This window comes from Oncorhynchus clarkii, chromosome 22, assembly GCF_045791955.1.
Source record: "Oncorhynchus clarkii lewisi isolate Uvic-CL-2024 chromosome 22, UVic_Ocla_1.0, whole genome shotgun sequence".
NCBI lineage: Eukaryota > Metazoa > Chordata > Actinopteri > Salmoniformes > Salmonidae > Oncorhynchus > Oncorhynchus clarkii.
Window position 1 is genome coordinate 38,796,988 of NC_092168.1, and position 18,409 is coordinate 38,815,396.

General features: G+C 47.0%; 2 protein-coding genes across 4 annotated transcripts in view; one reads left to right on the top strand and one right to left on the bottom strand.

The window, feature by feature from the left end:
* Nucleotides 1–7,469, top strand: part of LOC139380886 (armadillo repeat-containing protein 8-like) — a 28,243-nt gene extending 20,774 nt beyond the window's left edge. For 2 of the 3 annotated variants that reach the window (XM_071124028.1, XM_071124027.1), the window contains exons 14-22: nt 1,462–1,543; nt 1,672–1,758; nt 2,233–2,325; nt 2,579–2,728; nt 2,911–3,006; nt 3,854–3,949; nt 5,692–5,785; nt 6,102–6,195; nt 6,273–7,469. In XM_071124028.1, coding sequence (XP_070980129.1) covers nt 1,462–1,543; nt 1,672–1,758; nt 2,233–2,325; nt 2,579–2,728; nt 2,911–3,006; nt 3,854–3,949; nt 5,692–5,785; nt 6,102–6,195; nt 6,273–6,306 — 826 coding nt within the window. In that variant the 3' untranslated portion in view covers nt 6,307–7,469. The remainder of the gene's footprint in view (nt 1–1,461; nt 1,544–1,671; nt 1,759–2,232; nt 2,326–2,578; nt 2,729–2,910; nt 3,007–3,853; nt 3,950–5,691; nt 5,786–6,101; nt 6,196–6,272) is intronic. The other variant, XR_011628476.1, reaches the window with a different exon arrangement.
* A 5,534-nt stretch (nt 7,470–13,003) lies between these two features.
* The window catches only part of LOC139380891 (voltage-gated delayed rectifier potassium channel KCNH8-like), a 187,192-nt gene continuing 181,786 nt past the window's right edge, over nt 13,004–18,409 (bottom strand). Inside the window, exons 14-15 of the mRNA XM_071124042.1 lie at nt 14,060–14,112; nt 13,004–13,948 (exon numbers count right to left, since the gene is read on the bottom strand). Coding sequence (XP_070980143.1) covers nt 13,004–13,948; nt 14,060–14,112 — 998 coding nt within the window. The remainder of the gene's footprint in view (nt 13,949–14,059; nt 14,113–18,409) is intronic.

An 18,409-nucleotide genomic window follows, 5' to 3' on the forward strand; every position in this document is an offset into this window, starting at 1 on the left:
ACCCTACCCGTGTTTCATTCATTACCCCTCTCTGTGTTTTATTACCCCTGCCTGTGTTTCATTTATTATCCCTACCCGTGTTTCATTCATTACCCCTGCCTGTGTTTCATTCATTACCCCTACCAATCTTTCATTCATTACCCCTACCAGTGTTTCATTCATTACCCCTAACAGTGTTTCATTCATTACCCCTACCAGTGTTTCATTCATTACCCCTGCCTGTGTTTCATTCATTACCCCTACCAGTGTTTCATTCATTACCCCTACCAGTGTTTCATTCATTACCCCTACCAGTGTTTCGTTCATTACCCCTACCTGTCTTTCATTCATTACCCCTACCTGTCTTTCATTCATTACCCCTACCTGTCTTTCATTCATTACCCCTACCTGTCTTTCATTCATTACCCCTACCTGTCTTTCATTCATTACCCCAACCTGCGTTTCATTCATTACCCCAACCCGCGTTTAATTCATTACCCCTGCCTGTGTTTCATTCATTACCCCTACCTGTGTTTCATTCATTACCCCTACATGCGTTGCATTTATTACCCCTACCTGTGTTTCATTCATTACCCCTGCCCGTGTTTCATTCATTACCCCTACATGTGTTTAATTCATTACCCCGTGTTTTATTCATTACCCCTACCTGCATTTCATCCATTACCCCAACTCGCGTTTAATTCATTACCCCTGCCTGTGTTTCATTACCCCAACCCGTGTTTCATTCATTACCCCTACCTGTGTTTCATTACCCCAACCTGTGTTTCATCCATTTCCCCTACCAGTGTTTCATTCATTACCCCTACCTGTGTTTCATTACCCCTGCCCGTGTTTCATTCATTACCCCTGCCCGTGTATCATTCATTACCCCTACCAGTCTTTCATTCATTACCCCTACCAGTCTTTCATTCATTACCCCTACCTGTCTTTCATTCATTACCCCTACCCGTCTTTCATTCAGTACCCCTACCTGTCTTTCATTCATTACCCCTACCTGTCTTTCATTCATTACACCTACCTGTCTTTCATTCAGTACCCCTACCTGTCTTTCATTCATTACCCCTACCTGTCTTTCATTCATTACCCCTACCTGTGTTTTATTACCCCTGCCAGTGTTTCATTACCCCTGCCTGTGTTTCATTCATTTACCCTACCCATGTTTCATTCCCCCTACCCGTGTTTCATGACTCTGGCCCATTTTTATTTTCCTTTCATGCCTTTATTAATTTGACTGTCACAAAATGTGTGGTTGTAGTCTGTAAAATACAAGATACCCCTAACGTAGTATAGAGGCCCTACCACTATAAAACCAAATAACTATTTCGTACAAGGAAGCGACCAGGGTCCAGTTGACCCATAGAGTCAAAGAATTTGTATATTGAAACGGTTTCCCTCTTAGCCTATGAAGATCTCCTTGTACCTAAGATATCTGACTCTTCCTCTGTCTCACTCTGTGTCCAGGTGTCTTCACAGTCTGTCCCGGTCAGTCCAGCAGTTGAGGACTAGTTTTCATGACCACGCAGTATGGAAACCCCTTATGAAGGTCTGTACTCTAGTATTACCCTCTACATCTCTATATAGTCACATCATGTTTGTGTAAGCTGCAGAGGAAATGGCCAATATTTGGGGCTATTATTAAGACTGAAGGTACTCTTCTCTCTCTGTGTGTAGTTGTTACAGAACGCTCCAGACGAGGTGCTGGTCATGGCCTCTTCTACACTATGCAATCTGCTGCTGGAGTTCTCCCCCAGCAAAGAGGTGAGACCGGCAGTAATACAACACTACTACTGTTACCTAGTGGTAGGCAGCAATACAACACTACTACTGTTACCTAGTAGCAGGCAGCAATACAACACTACTACTGTTACCTAGTAGCAGGCAGCAATACAACACTACTATTGTTACCTAGTAGCAGGCAGCAATACAACACTAGTACTGTTACCTAGTAGCAGGCAGCAATACAACACTAGTACTGTTACCTAGTGGTAGGCAGCAATACAACACTACTACTGTTACCTAGTAGCAGGCGCAAACAACACTACTACTGTTACCTAGTAGCAGGCAGCAAACAACACTACTACTGTTACCTAGACCACTACATGATTGGTCGACAAACTCAACTCAGTAAAATTTGCTTGACTTTTTAGGACTAAATATTAGCTGTCAGGTTGTATATTTGCCGTGTATCTTGACCAGTGGGAGTAAGTGTATGTGTTTTGTGTATGTCTGCAGCCTATCCTGGAGTCAGGGGTGGTAGAGTTACTGTGCAGTCTGACCCAGAGTGACAGTCCAGCCCTGAGGGTCAACGGCATTTGGGCTCTCATGGTGAGTCCCCGCTTTACCCCCTCTCTGTCTTGCTCTGCTCGCCCACTTTACCTCGACAAATGGTTGCATAACCAAACTTCCCAGGTTTCTTAGCGATGTTGGCTGGAGAGAACAAGCAGTGAGGGAAGGCTTCAGCTGACAATCTTCCAACCAGAGCTTTGGTAGTGTCTGTCATTTTGCAACCCTAGTTTAGAAGGTGTCTGTCTAACCTACACCCTTTTTGTTGTTTGTTTGTTTGTTTGTTTGTGTTTAGAACATGGCGTTCCAGGCAGACCAGAAGGTGAAAGGGGAGATTGTGAGAGCTTTGGGGACGGAGCAGCTTTTCCGTCTGCTCTCTGACCCGGACACTAACGTCCTGATGAAGACCTTGGGCCTGTTACGGAACCTGCTCTCCACACGACCTGTAAGACCGACAGACAGACAGACAGACACAGACACAGACACACACACACACACACACACACACACACACACACACACACACACACACACACACACACACACACACACACACACACACCACACACACACACACACAGCTCTCCAAATTCCTTTAAAGACAAAAACTATTTCTCTCTCTCTCAGCACATAGACCAGATCATGAGTTCCCATGGGAAGCAGATCATGCAGGCGGTCACTCTGATCCTGGAGGGGGAACACAGCATTGAGGTCAAGGAGCAGGTAGGACCCCCTCAACATACTGTAGGACCCCCTCAACATACTGTAGGACCCCCTCAACATACTGTAGGACCCCCTCAACATACTGTAGGACCCCCTCAACATACTGTAGGACCCCCTCAACATACTGTAGGACCCCCTTAACATACTGTAGGACCCCCTCAACATACTGTAGGACCCCCTCAACATACTGTAGGACCCTCTCAACATACTGTATGACCCCTCAACATACTGTAGGTCCCCCTCAACATACTGTAGGTCCCCCTCAACATACTGTAGGTCAAGGAGCAGGTAGGACCCCCCTCAACATACTGTAGGTCCCCCTCAACATACTGTAGGTCAAGGTGCAGGCAGGACCCCTTCAACATACTGTAGGACCCCCCTCAACATACTGTAGGTCAAGGGACAGGTAGGACCCCCTTGACATACTGTAGGTCAAGGAGCAGGTATGACCCCCTCAACATACTGTAGGACCCCCCTCAACATACTGTAGGACCCCCTCAACATACTGTAGGGCCCCCTCAACATACTGTAGGACCCCCCTCAACATACTGTAGGACCCCCCTCAACATACTGTAGGACCCCCTCAACATACTGTAGGACCCCCTCAACATACTGTAGGTCAGAACACCAGTATCACTGTGGTCGGGTTCCCCTGCTCAGACATTGCATGCATCAACCAATGATTGCGTAACAGATTGCTGTAAGCAGATTGCTGTAAGCAGATTACTGTAACATATGATGTGGTTAGCTGGTACGTAAAATACCTATCCAGGTGGTGTACGATCTGGCATGCGTCAGCTACGCCTGGGCAGGGGATCACAAGCTTTAACTGCTCTCTATATTTCAGACACTCTGCATCCTAGCCAATATTGCCGATGGCAACACAGCCAAGGAACTCATCATGACCAATGACGACATCCTCCAGAAAATCAAATATTACATGGTAGAATCTCTTCCCTCCATGATCCACTGTAGCAATACTTAATAGTAAAATATAGGTTTGTTCTCAAGTTCACTGAACTCTCTGTTGCCAACCTTGATATATGTATCCACGTGGGGTAATGTTTATTTAGAACGAGTTTCACTGTCTCTTTACATACAGTACCAGTCAAACATTTGGACACACCTACTCATTCAAGGGTTATTCTTGATCTTTGCTATGTTCTACAATGTCAAATAAGTGAAGACATCAAAACTATGAAATAACACATATGGAATCATGTAGTAACCAAAAAAGTGTTAAACTAATCAAAATATGTTTTAGATTTGAGATTCTTCAAAGTAGCCATCCTTTGCCTTAATGACACACTCTTGGCATTATCTCACCCAGCACCACCAGGAATGCTTTTCCAACAGTCTTGAAGGAGTTCCCACATATGCTGAGCACTTTTGGCTGCTTTTCCTTCACTCTGCGGTCCAACTCATCCCAAACCATCTCAATTGGGTTGAGGACAGGTGATTGTGGAGGCCAGGTCTTCTGATGCAGCACTCCATTACTGTCCTTCTTGGTAAAATAGCCTTTACACAACCTGGAGGTGTGTTGAGTCATTGTTCTGTTGAAAAACAAATTATAGTCCCACTAAGCCCAAACCAGATGCGATGGTGTATCACTGCAGAATGCTGTGGTAGCCATGCTGGTTAAGTGTGCCTTGAATTCTAAATAAATCATGAAGGTGTCACCAGCAAAGCACCATCACACCATCACACCACCTCCATGCTTCACGGTGGGAACCACACATCCGTTCACCTACTCTGCGTCTCACAAAGACACAGCAGTTGGAACCAAAAATCTCAAATTTGGACTCATCCTACCAAAGGACAGATTTCCACTGGTCTAATGTCCATTGCTCATGTTTTTTGGCCCAAACAAGTCTTTTCTTATTGGTGTCCTTTAGTAGAGGTTTCTTTGCAGCAATTCGACCATGAAGGCCTGATTCACGCAGTCTCCTCGGAACATTTGATGTTGAGATGTGTTTGTTACTTGAACTCTGTGAAGCATTTATTTGGGCTGCAATCTGAGGTGCAGTTAACTCTAATGAACTTATCCTCTGCAGCAGAGGTAACTCTGGGTCTTCCTTTCCTCTGGCTGTCCTCATGAGAGCCAGTTTGATTATAGTACTTGATGGTTTTTGCAACTGCACTTGAAGAAACTTTCAAAGTACTTGACATTTTACGGATTGACTGACCCTCATGTATTAAAGTAATGATGGACTGTCGTTTCTCTTTGCTTATTTGAACTGTTCTTGCCATAATATGGACTTTTACCAAATAGGGCTATCTTCTGTATACCCCCCCTACCATGTCACAACACAACTGATTGTTCAACAAATTAACTTCTAAGAGGGCACACCTGTTAATTGAAATGCATTCCAGGTGACTGCCTCATGAAGCTGGTTGAGAGAATGCCAAGAGTGCTGCAAAGCTGTCATCAAGGCAAAGGGTGTCTCCTTTGAAGAATCTCAAATATATTGTGATTTGTTTAACACTTTTTTGGGGGTACTACATGATTCCATATGTGTTATTTAATAATTTTGACGTCTTCACTATTCTACGATGTGGATAATAATTATTTTTTTAATTAAGAAAAATCCTTGAATGAGTAGGTGTGTCAACTTGACTGGTACTGTATATGATTGACACATCTAAACCAAATACTGAGAACAGTTCTCTGTGGTGTCCTCTCAGGGTCACTCTAATGCGAAGCTCCAGCTGGCAGCAACATTCTGTATCTCCAACCTGATCTGGAATGAGGAGGGCTGTGAGGCCGATGCCATGACAGGTTGTTACATGGGGGGGGGGGGGGACTACCTGGGGGTTAGCTAGGAAAGGGCTAGTGGTTCTTGTGGATGTAGTGGTAAAGATTGTGGATCAAGTTAATACAAATCTGAACCGCAGTGCAGATGAAGCACGGTCTGTAACATACACTAATGTATTTACGCTCCATTACATCCCTGGTTTTCATCTGTGATTCCACTCAACATTCCACAAGCTCCGTTGTTATGTAATGTTCAATGCTTTACTGTTGGACTTGGTCTCTGCCTCCGGGTCCAACATCATCCCCTCTAACCTTCCTACGTCGGTGTCTCTGTTCTCAGGCTGCCAGGAGCGTCAGGACAAGCTGAGGGAGTTGGGCTTTGTAGACATTCTGCACAAACTCACCCAGGCCTTAGACCCCAACCTCTGTGAAAGGTGTGACACACACACACACACACGTGCACGCTCATTATGTTATAGGATAGTGTACTGACTCTCTCCGTCTCTCTCAGGGCGAAAACAGCGATGCAGCATTATCTGGCGTGACCCCACGGGGGCAGTCTCAGATGTTGTTTCCCCTAACAACACAACTAACAAACCAACCGCCTGCCAGGAGGAGACCTGCCAGGAGGAAACCTGCCTGGAGGAGACCTGCCAGGAGGAGACCTGCCAGGAGGAGACCTGCCTCCTTGCTGCCATTGTTTTGTTCTGATCTCCTTCACTCTAATCTTCTGTTTTTGTTTGGTTGCACAAAGACACCTTTTGAGCTGCAGAGGCAGAGTCCCCTTCCACCTCATCACCCCAATACTGACCTCCATCCCAGCCGGAGACTTTAAGACTCGGTTGGATGGGGAAACGAGTGCTTACTGCTCACCAACTGGGGGTAGGTTTCATTATTATTATTATTTTTTTTATGCAAAGAGGTGAAGATTTTGTTTCTTGGACTTGATGTGAAGGAAGAAAGGATTAGTAATGTGCAGCACAGCAGCCAGCCATCGCAGCACAACGCCACCTTGTGGCCAGGAGGCCTTGGTGCTTTTGGACTCGTTATGGAGGAGATGGACAGAAAGACGTCACAGAGCCGGACTAAAGGTTCTGATGGACTGAAGGTTCTGATGGACTAAAGGTTCTGACGGACTAAAGGTTCTGAAGGTTCTGATGGACTGAAGGTTCTGATGGACTAAAGGTTCTGATGGACTGAAGGTTCTGATGGACTAAAGGTTCTGAAGGACTAAAGGTTCTGATGGACTAAAGACGGACTAAAGGTTCTGACGGACTAAAGGTTCTGAAGGACTAAAGGTTCTGATGGACTAAAGGTTCTGACGGACTAAAGGTTCTGATGAACTAAAGGTTCTGACGGACTAAAGGTTCTGACGGAGAGGGCAGGGTTGTGGGAGCATCACTTCCTCTTGCTTTAATTTAGCTAATTATTGATTATTGATATTACTATTATTATTATTTGAATGGCTTTATGTCACGAGAGGACACGTTTGGGTAAAAAAGACTATTCATTTTGAAATGTGTGGTGGTTTCTTTTTTTGTGTGCATACATACCTCGTAAATATATATAAACATATAAATATATTTTGGGGATTTTTCATCTCTTTGTTTTCTTCCTGTTTCTGATCCTGGTTCCAACAGGAAGTAGGGTGTGTGTTTCTATGGTGCAACAATGGGAGGATCCTGTGGTCAATAAAATATTTACAAAAGTTTTAAACCTTTTATTTAACTAGACAAGTCAGTTAAGAACAAATTCTTATTTACAATGACAGCCTAGGAACACGGGCAGAACGACAGAGTTTTACCTGGTCAGCTCGGGTATTCGATCCAGCAACCTTTCGGTTACTGGCCCAACGCTCTAACCACTAGGCTGCCTGCCGCACCCCATAATGGTAGTAGATGGACTGGACCCAGATTAATCTTAGTCCTGGACTAAAAAGCACTTTCAATGGTGAATCACCATTGAGCATAATTCTTAGTCTAGGATTAGTCTTAACCTGTATCTGGGGAAACCGCCGTAGAGGGTCACTATAGTGTCAGTGGTTAACTCTGAACCGGCCTGTAGAGGGTCACTATAGTGTCAGTGGTTAACTCTGAACCGGCCGTAGAGGGTCACTATAGTGTCAGTGACTCTGAACCGGCCTGTAGAGGGTCACTATAGTGTCAGTGGGTGACTCTGAACCGGCCCGTAGAGGGTCACTATAGTGTCAGTGGGTGACTCTGAACCGGCCCGTAGAGGGTCACTATAGTGTCAGTGACTCTGAACCGCCCGTAGAGGGTCACTATAGTGTCAGTGGGTGACTGAACCGGCCTGTAGAGGGTCACTATAGTGTCAGTAGGTGACTCTGAACCGGCCCGTAGAGGGTCACTATATTGTCAGTGGGTGACCCTGAACCGGCCGTAGAGGGTCACTATAGTGTCAGTGGGTGACTCTGAACCGGCCCGTAGAGGGTCACTATAGTGTCAGTGGGTGACTCTGAACCGGCCCGTAGAGGATCACTATAGTGTCAGTGACTCTGAACCGGCCGTAGAGGGTCACTATAGTGTCAGTGACTCTGAACCGGCCCGTAGAGGGTCACTATAGTGTCAGTGGGTGACTCTGAACCGGCCCGTAGAGGGTCACTATAGTGTCAGTGGGTGACTCTGAACCGGCCCGTAGAGGGTCACTATAGTGTCAGTGGGTGACTCTGAACCGGCCCGTAGAGGGTCACTATAGTGTCAGTGACTCTGAACCGGCCCGTAGAGGGTCACTATATTGTCAGTGGGTGACTCTGAACCGGCCGTAGAGGGTCACTATAGTGTCAGTGACTCTGAACCGGCCCGTAGAGGGTCACTATAGTGTCAGTGGGTGACTCTGAACCGGCCCGTAGAGGGTCACTATAGTGTCAGTGGGTGACTCTGAACCGGCCGTAGAGGGTCACTATAGTGTCAGTGACTCTGAACCGGCCCGTATAGGGTCACTATAGTGTCAGTGGGTGACTCTGAACCGTCCTGTAGAGGGTCACTATAGTGTCAGTGGGTGACTCTGAACCGGCCTGTAGAGGGTCACTATAGTGTCAGTGGGTGACTCTGAACCGCCCGTAGAGGGTCACTATAGTGTCAGTGGGTGACTCTGAACCGGCCTGTAGAGGGTCACTATAGTGTCAGTGGGTGACTCTGAACCGGCCCGTAGAGGGTCACTATAGTGTCAGTGACTCTGAACCGGCCCGTAGAGGGTCACTATATTGTCAGTGGGTGACTCTGAACCGGCCTGTAGAGGGTCACTATAGTGTCAGTGGGTGACTCTGAACCGGCCGTAGAGGGTCACTATAGTGTCAGTGACTCTGAACCGGCCTGTAGAGGGTCACTATAGTGTCAGTGGGTGACTCTGAACCGGCCCGTAGAGGGTCACTATAGTGTCAGTGGGTGACTCTGAACCGGCCGTAGAGGGTCACTATAGTGTCAGTGACTCTGAACCGGCCCGTAGAGGGTCACTATAGTGTCAGTGGGTGACTCTGAACCGGCCTGTAGAGGGTCACTATAGTGTCAGTGGTTAACTCTGAACCGGCCGTAGAGGGTCACTATATTGTCAGTGGGTGACTCTGAACCGGCCCGTAGAGGGTCACTATAGTGTCAGTGACTCTGAACCGGCCTGTAGAGGGTCACTATAGTGTCAGTGGGTGACTCTGAACCGGCCCGTAGAGGGTCACTATAGTGTCAGTGGGTGACTCTGAACCGGCCCGTAGAGGGTCACTATAGTGTCAGTGACTCTGAACCGGCCGTAGAGGGTCACTATAGTGTCAGTGGGTGACTGAACCGGCCTGTAGAGGGTCACTATAGTGTCAGTAGGTGACTCTGAACCGGCCCGTAGAGGGTCACTATATTGTCAGTGGGTGACCCTGAACCGGCCTTAGAGGGTCACTATAGTGTCAGTGGGTGACTCTGAACCGGCCCGTAGAGGGTCACTATAGTGTCAGTGGGTGACTCTGAACCGGCCCGTAGAGGGTCACTATAGTGTCAGTAACTCTGAACCGGCCGTAGAGGGTCACTATAGTGTCAGTGACTCTGAACCGGCCCGTAGAGGGTCACTATAGTGTCAGTGGGTGACTCTGAACCGGCCCGTAGAGGGTCACTATAGTGTCAGTGGGTGACTCTGAACCGGCCCGTAGAGGGTCACTATAGTGTCAGTGGGTGACTCTGAACCGGCCTGTAGAGGGTCACTATAGTGTCAGTGGGTGACTCTGAACCGGCCCGTAGAGGGTCACTATAGTGTCAGTGACTCTGAACCGGCCCGTAGAGGGTCACTATATTGTCAGTGGGTGACTCTGAACCGGCCTGTAGAGGGTCACTATAGTGTCAGTGGGTGACTCTGAACCGGCCGTAGAGGGTCACTATAGTGTCAGTGACTCTGAACCGTTCCGTAGAGGGTCACTATAGTGTCAGTGGGTGACTCTGAACCGGCCCGTAGAGGGTCACTATAGTGTCAGTGGGTGACTCTGAACCGGCCGTAGAGGGTCACTATAGTGTCAGTGACTCTGAACCGGCCCGTAGAGGGTCACTATAGTGTCAGTGGGTGACTCTGAACCGTCCTGTAGAGGGTCATATAGTGTCAGTGGGTGACTCTGAACCGGCCTGTAGAGGGTCACTATAGTGTCAGTGGGTGGCTCTGAACCGCCCGTAGAGGGCCACTATAGTGTCAGTGGGTGACTCTGAACCGGCCGTAGAGGGTCACTATAGTGTCAGTGGGTGACTCTGAACCGGCCTGTAGAGGGTCACTATAGTGTCAGTGACTCTGAACCGGCCCGTAGAGGGTCACTATAGTGTCAGTGACTCTAACACTCTCTAGTCTGTTACCTTTCAGGAGGCTCTAAGATGGATCCATAACAGGATAAAATGTTAAATGTTCTTTACTTTTAGCCGTTTGGTTTGTTCCCCTCAGAATCGTCTAAACTTTTCCTCACCCTGACATTTCAAACCTCACTGAAGCTCTGATAGAATGAATCTTACCATTTTGAAAGATATGCAGACCTGAAAGATGGACTTGGTCAGTGAGTACTGTCTTTTTTTTGTCCTCGGACAAGGTGGAGGTACAGCAAAGTTGTTTATCATTGTGGGGCAGGTGAAAAACGAGTCCCAGGTGTGACAACTGAACGTGTGCATCAGTTGGAGGTTCACTGGTTACAAGGGTATTACCCTGGTTGATTAAATCAACTTGGAATTGGGACGTGAAACCACTGAACATCACATTACAGACAAAGAGTCGGGTACAAAACATTACAGAAGCGTGGATCTTATAAAACAACACTTTGTTTATTGTTGTATCGTGTTTCTGGTAAAGTTGGTATCTTAAGCCTGTCCAAACCTCTGGCAGCACAGTAAGCCCACCCCCCTCTCCCCTCGTTCTGAAACAAGCACATTCCTCATGCAGTTAGCTGTGACAAGCATTAACATCTTGACCCCTGACCTGCACCCTTTGTGTGCCACTCCTCCAACACATCTTCACGCATCCTCATCCCCAGCCTCATCCTCAGTCTCATCCTCACCCCGTTACAGAAAATAGAAACCAGTATCTCAATCTGACTGTGCCCCCCAAAACAACTCTAGTGCACCTAGTACACCCAGCACCAGACAATGCTAGTACAATTAGTCCTCTGACCACTTCATCAATGTCTGAGCCTTGTCTTTGTAGGATAAACCTGTGTCATCCAGAGGTTGACACTTAAACATGAGATGCAGATGATGCTGCGGACATGGGGGGTGTGTGTGTGTGCGCGTGTGTGTGTGCGCGCGTATGTGTGCGCGTGCGTGCATGTGTGTGCGTGCGCGTCCGTGCGAGTGTGTGTGTCCGTGCATGTGTGTGCGTGCGCGCGTGTGTGTCCGTGCGTGCGTGCGCGCGTGTGTGTGTCCGTGCGTGCGTGCGTGTGTGTGTGTGCGCGCGTGTGTGTGTGTGCGCCCGTGCGTGCTTCAGTGGAGGCTGCTGAGGCGAGGACGGCTCATCATAATGGCTTGAATTGAGTTTAATGGATGGAATGGAGTGAATGGAACGGTATAAAATGTGTTTGATTTCATTTATGCCATTCCAGCCATTATTAGCCATCCTCCCCTCAGCAGCCTCCACTGGTGTGCTTGTGTTGGTGCGTGTGGGCTTTGATATGACGCTGAGATGTCTCTGGTTGAACGGGCGATGGACGAAAAAAGGCCAGAACACCCGAATCCAACAGGAGATTTTAACACACATTCTACATCAAATAAATGCCTTTCAAAATAAAAGTGATGGTCAATGGCTTAATGGTCAACGGTAAATCACAACATAATCACCAGGTGTGGATGATATGATGTATACGACTAGCAGTGTGTGTGTTTTCCAAGGAGAAGGCACGAATGGCTGGATGCCTAAAAGCTGGAGTTGATGTGGGAACTCATTCAATGTACAGTCTGGTTGTCACTCATAGACTTACTGTATATTCCACTCACCCACCCGTATGCATGGCTTCTCAAACCTAAACCTGGCCTCTGTGGAACACCGGCTCTCTCCCTTCTACCTCCAGACCTACTGCGGTGTTTGTCTTCATGTTTTGGTTGGTTCCATGTGTTTTGTAAGTTCACTGATTGTCTTGTGTTGAATATGGCCACTTGTTGGAGGGAGAACTGATTGTGTGTGTAGGCTGGATTGAGACTTATAGGATGTCACATAATGTAAGACCACAGTGTGTGTGTTCTTTGTGGAGATGTTTGTAGCAAATCACCCCCAGATAACAAGTAGCAGAGAAACTCTGAAGAAACATTAAGTTGGAAGTTAAATGAACTCCTCATTTGAAGTCAGCCGTGGTTGATATTCAAGCAATAGATGTTAGTATAATTTTGAAACCACACAACAGAGGTGGAACTAGAGTTTACATTCCCAGTCCTATGTACTGTCTGTGATGTCATGAAGGGGTGGTTGGTTGGGAACATTTGGCCAGAAGAGGAGTAGGGATGCACATTTCACTTATGACATCATGAAGTCCATAGATGAGGAGGATGTGTTGCTTTAACATGACCAGAGTACCTGATCAGAGTACTGTTAGAGCTGGTGTCTTGCTACTGTCCTGGTGGGGTATTTTTCAGTGATGCTATTGGTTTCCACCTATAGTCATTTTGATCTCTGTCTGCCTGTCTGTCTCACAGGTTCAATGTTGCATTCTGGACGAGCGGGCTACGTACTCTCCTCTCTTCTCTTCATTCTGTCTCTGCTGTTTCTTCTTGCATGTAATCTGCCTCTCTGTCACAGAGCTGGCCCTTCCTCGTCCATGTAGCTGATGTGCTCCATCATCTGGGAGCGTCTCTCCCCCCTCTCTCCTCCCCTCTCCTGCATCTCCAGCGCCAGGTGTCCTGCCTCCAGCCTGGTGCCCCCCTGCGTCTCCCCCCTCAGAGAGTCCAGGGAGAACGGGCCCAGGGAGAGGGTCGAGGGGTAAGGAGAGGGGAGGGGAGGGATGAGGGGAGTGGAGTAGGAAGAGGGGAAGACCAACTTCAGCTTATGGTCTCCAGGTGAGGAGCTGAGTGACGGAGGAGCGGAGCAATGGGAGGAAGGCGGGGGCGTGTTGTCCTGGGAGGGGGGCGGGGGGAGCAGGCCCCTACTGTGGCTGCCAGATCGTGAGTGATGGGGACCCTGGCAGGGAGAGCAGGAAGGGGATGAGGAGAGGGACAAGGAGAAAGAGAGGGAGGGGGACATGGTGCCAGAGGCTAGGGTACATCTGTCCTGGGCAGAGGGAAGGAAACTGTTGCTAGAGGTGGTGTGGTTGGAGAGGTGGGGTGACCCCCTCATGTCTTCTGTTCCAGGGGAAGGGGGGTTGGAGTGGGGTAAGTCCTTAGAACTTCTCTCTGGGGAGATTGGAGCCTGGGTCTGGGCTGGAGGCCTCTGTGGAGGGGGGGTTGGGAGGAGGCAACTTGGCAAGCCCACGTTCCCCGTGTCAGCACTGTCCATGTCCAATAGTGAGCAGGACTGCGTTCGTTGGGGGTGGGGCGACGGGGAGCAGGGCGGGGCTGGAGGTGGGACCACCAGAGGTGTGTTGGAGGACGGTTTGTTGGCACTGCTGGGGGGTGGAGTCAGGTTGGGCGTTATGGCTGTCAGGATTGGCTGAGGTGCCACAAGGAGGAGGGGCTGGAGCAGGCGGGTCATTTCCTTTAGCTCCTGGCTGAGATGAGAGACTTGCTGGGAGAGAGTGCTCATCTGTGGACAAGACGGACAGACACTTGAGAGTTAGGTGTTTTACGTGTTATTTACTGTGTGTTTATGTTGTAAGATTCATGGATTCTAGGATACCTAACTACAACCTCTCACCTCGTCACTCAGCTTAGAAACACTCTGCTTGATATCTGACTGCTCCAGGATCCCTACACACACAAACACACACACACACACACACACACACACACACACACACACACACACACACACACACACACACACACACACACACACAGAGAGATGTAAGTTCCTTGTTAAAATATGTGTTGGAGAGTGAGAGCAGCAACAGACTAGTGGGGAGAAGATTGTATTTGTATTTATTATAGATCCCCATTAGTTCCTGCCAAGACAGCAGCTACTCTTCCTGGGGTTTATTATAGATCCCCATTAGTTCCTGCCAAGACAGCAGCTACTCTTCCTGGGGTTTATTATAGATCCCCATTAGTTCCTGCCAAGGCAGCAGCTACTCTTCCTGGGGTTTATTATAGATCCCCATTAGTTCCTGCCAAGGCAGCAGCTACTCTTCCTGGGGTTTATTATGTATCCCCATTAGTTCCTGCCAAGGCAACAGCTACTCTTCCTGGGGTTTATTATGGATCCCCATTAGTTCCTGCCAAGGCAGCAGCTACTCTTCCTGGGGTTTATTATAGATCCCCATTAGTTCCTGCCAAGGCAGCAGCTACTCATCCTGAGGTTTATTATAGATCCCCATTAGTTCCTGTCAAGACAGCAGCTACTCATCCTGAGGTTTATTATAGATCCCCATTAGTTCCTGCCAAGGCAGCAGCTACTCTTCCTGAGGTTTATTATAGATCCCCATTAGTTCCTGCCAAGGCAGCAGCTACTCTTCCTGGGGTCCAGCTAAATTAAGGCATTTAAAAAACATTACAATACATTCACAACAGATGTCACAACATATCAAGTGTGTGCCCTCAGGCCCCTTCTCCATTACCACATATCTACAACACAAAATCCATTTGTACGTGTGTGTGTGCCTGTTTGTGTTGCTTCACAGTCCTCCACTGAGTATTTTTATCTGTTTTTAAATCAAATTTTACTGCTTGCATGAGTTACTTGATGTGGAATAGTGTAGTGGCTCTATGTCGTACTGTGCGCCTCCCATAGTCTGTTCTGGACTTGGGGACTGTGACCTCTGGTGACATTTTTTTTATTGAACCTTTATTTAACTAGGCAAGTCAGTTAAGAACAAATTCTTATTTTCAATGACGGCCTAGTGGGTTAACTGCCTGTTCAGGGGCAGAACGACAGATTTGTACCTTGTCAGCTCGGGGGTTTGAACTTGCAACCTCCCGGTTACTAGTCCAACGCTCTAACCACTAGGCTACCCCGCCCCCGTCTTGTAGGGTATGCATGGGTGTCTGAGCTGTGTGCCAGTAGTTCAAACAGACAGCTTGGTGCATTCAACATGTCAATACCTCTCACAAATACAAGTAGTGGTGAAGTCAATCTCTCCTCCACTTTGAGCCCGGAGAGATTGACATGCATATTATTGTTAGCTCTCTGTACATACAAGGGCCAGCCGTGCTGCCCTGTTCTCAGCCAATTGCAATTTTCTAAGTTCCTCTTTGTGGCACATGACCACACGACTGAACTGTGGTCCATGTTTGACAAAACTAGTGCTGTTAAGAAGGTAGAGCAGCACTTTATTATGGACAGACTTCTCCCGATCCTAGCTATTGTTGTATCAATATGTTTTGACCATGACACTTAACAATAGTTTACAGGGTTACTCCAAGTTTAACATGATAGTTTACAGGGTTACTCCAAGTTTAACATGATAGTTTACAGGGTTACTCCAAGTTTAACATGATAGTTTACAGGGTTACTCCAAGCAATTTAGTCTCCTCAACTTGCTCAATTACCACATTACTCATTTCAAGATTTAGTTGAGGTTTAGGGTTTAGTGAATGATTTGTCCCAAATACAATGCTTTTAGTTTTTGAAATATTTAGGACTAACTTATTCCTTGCCACCCGTTCTGAAACTGACTGCAGCTCTAAGTGTTGCAGTCATTTCAGTCGCTGTGGTAGCTGACGTGTATAGTGTTGAGTCATTTCAGTCGCTGTGGTAGCTGACGTGTATAGTGTTGAGTCATTTCAGTCGCTGTGGTAGCTGACGTGTATAGTGTTGAGTCATTTCAGTCGCTGTGGTAGCTGACGTGTATAGTGTTGAGTCATTTCAGTCGCTGTGGTAGCTGACGTGTATAGTGTTGCAGTCATTTCAGTCGCTGTGGTAGCTGACGTGTATAGTGTTGAGTCATTTCAGTCGCTGTGGTAACTGACGTGTATAGTGTTGAGTCATTTCAGTCGCTGTGGTAGCTGACGTGTATAGTGTTGCAGTCATTTCAGTCGCTGTGGTAGCTGACGTGTATAGTGTTGAGTCATTTCAGTCGCTGTGGTAGCTGACGTGTATAGTGTTGAGTCATTTCAGTCGCTGTGGTAGCTGACGTGTATAGTGTTGAGTCATTTCAGTCGCTGTGGTAGCTGACGTGTATAGTGTTGAGTCATTTCAGTCGCTGTGGTAGCTGACGTGTATAGTGTTGAGTCATTTCAGTCGCTGTGGTAGCTGACGTGTATAGTGTTGAGTCATTTCAGTCGCTGTGGTAGCTGACGTGTATAGTGTTGAGTCATTTCAGTCGCTGTGGTAGCTGACGTGTATAGTGTTGAGTCATTTCAGTCGCTGTGGTAGCTGACGTGTATAGTGTTGAGTCATCCGCATACAGTTGACGTTGGAAGTTTACATACACCTTAGCCAAAGACATTTAAACTCAGTTTTTCACAATTCCTGGCATTTAATCCAGGTAAAAATTACCCTGTCTTAGGTCAGTTAGGATCGCCACTTTATTTTAAGAATGTGAAATGTCAGATTTTATTTCTTTCATCACATTCCCAGTGGGTCAGAAGTTTACATACACGCAATTAGTATTTGGTAGCATTGCCTTTATTTTGTTTAACTTGGGTCAAACGTTTCAGGTAGCCTTCCACAAGCTGCCCACAATAAGTTGGGTGAATTTTGGCCCATTCCTCCTGACAGAGCTGGTGTAACTGAGTCAGGTTTGTAGGCCTCCTTGCTCGCACAATCTTTTTCAGTTCTGCCCACAAATTTTCTATAGGATTGAGGTCAGGGCTTTGTGATGGCCACTCCAATACCTTGACTTTGTTGTCCTTAAGCCATTTTGCCACAACTTTGGAAGTATGCTTGGGGTCATTGTCCATTTGGAAGACCCATTTGCGACCAAGCTTTAACTTCCTGACTGATGTCTTGAGATGTTGCTTCAATATATCCACATCATTTTCCTGCCTCATGATGTCATTTATTTTGTGAAGTGCACCAGTCCCTCCTGCAGCAAAGCACCCCCACGACATGATGCCGCCACCCCCATGCTTCACGGTTGGGATGGTGTTCTTCGGCTTGCAAGCCTCCCCCTTTTTCCTCCAAACATAACGATGGTCATTATGGTCAAACAGTTCTATTTTTGTTTCATCAGACCAGAGGACATTTCTCCAAAAAGTATGATCTTTGTCCCCATGTGCAGTTGCAAACCATAGTCTGGCTTTTTTTATGGCGGTTTGGGAGCAGTGGCTTCTTCCTTGCTGAGTGGCCTTTCAGGTAATGTCGATTTAGGACTCGTTTTACTGTGGATATAGATACTTTGTACCTGTTTCCTCCAGCATCTTCACAAGGTCCTTTGCTGTTGTTCTGAGATTGATTTGCACTTTTCGCACCAAAGTACGTTCATCTCTAGGAGACAGAATGAGTCTCCTTCCTGAGCGGTGTGATGGCTGCATGGTGCCATGGTGTTTATACTTGCGTACTATTGTTTATACAAATGAACGTGGTACCTTCAGGCGTTTGGAAATGTATCACAAGGATGAACCAGACATGTGGAGGTCTACAATTGTTTTTCTGAAGTCTTGGCCGATTTCTTTTGATTTACCCATGATGTCAAGCAAAGAGGCACTGAGTTTGAAGGTAGGCCTTGAAATACATCCACAGGTACACCTGCAATTGACTCAAATGATGTCAATCAGAAGCTTCTAAAGCCACAACAACATTTTCTGGAATTTTCCAAGCTGTTTAAAGGCACTGTCAACTTAGTGTATGTAAACTTCTGACCCACTGGAATTATGATACAGTGAATTATAAGTGAAATAATCTGTCTGTAAACAATTGTTGGAAAAATGACTTGCGTCATGCACAAAGTAGATGTCCTAAATGACTTGCCAAAACCATAGTTTGTTAACAAGAATTTTGTGAGTGGTTGAAAAACGAGTTTTAATGACGTCAACCTAAGTGTATGTAAACTTCTGACTTCAACTGTACATAGACACACTGGCTATGCTCAAAGCAAGTGGCATGTCGTTAGTAAAGATTGAAAAAAGTAAGGGGCCTAGACAGCTGCCCTGGGGAATTCCTGATTCT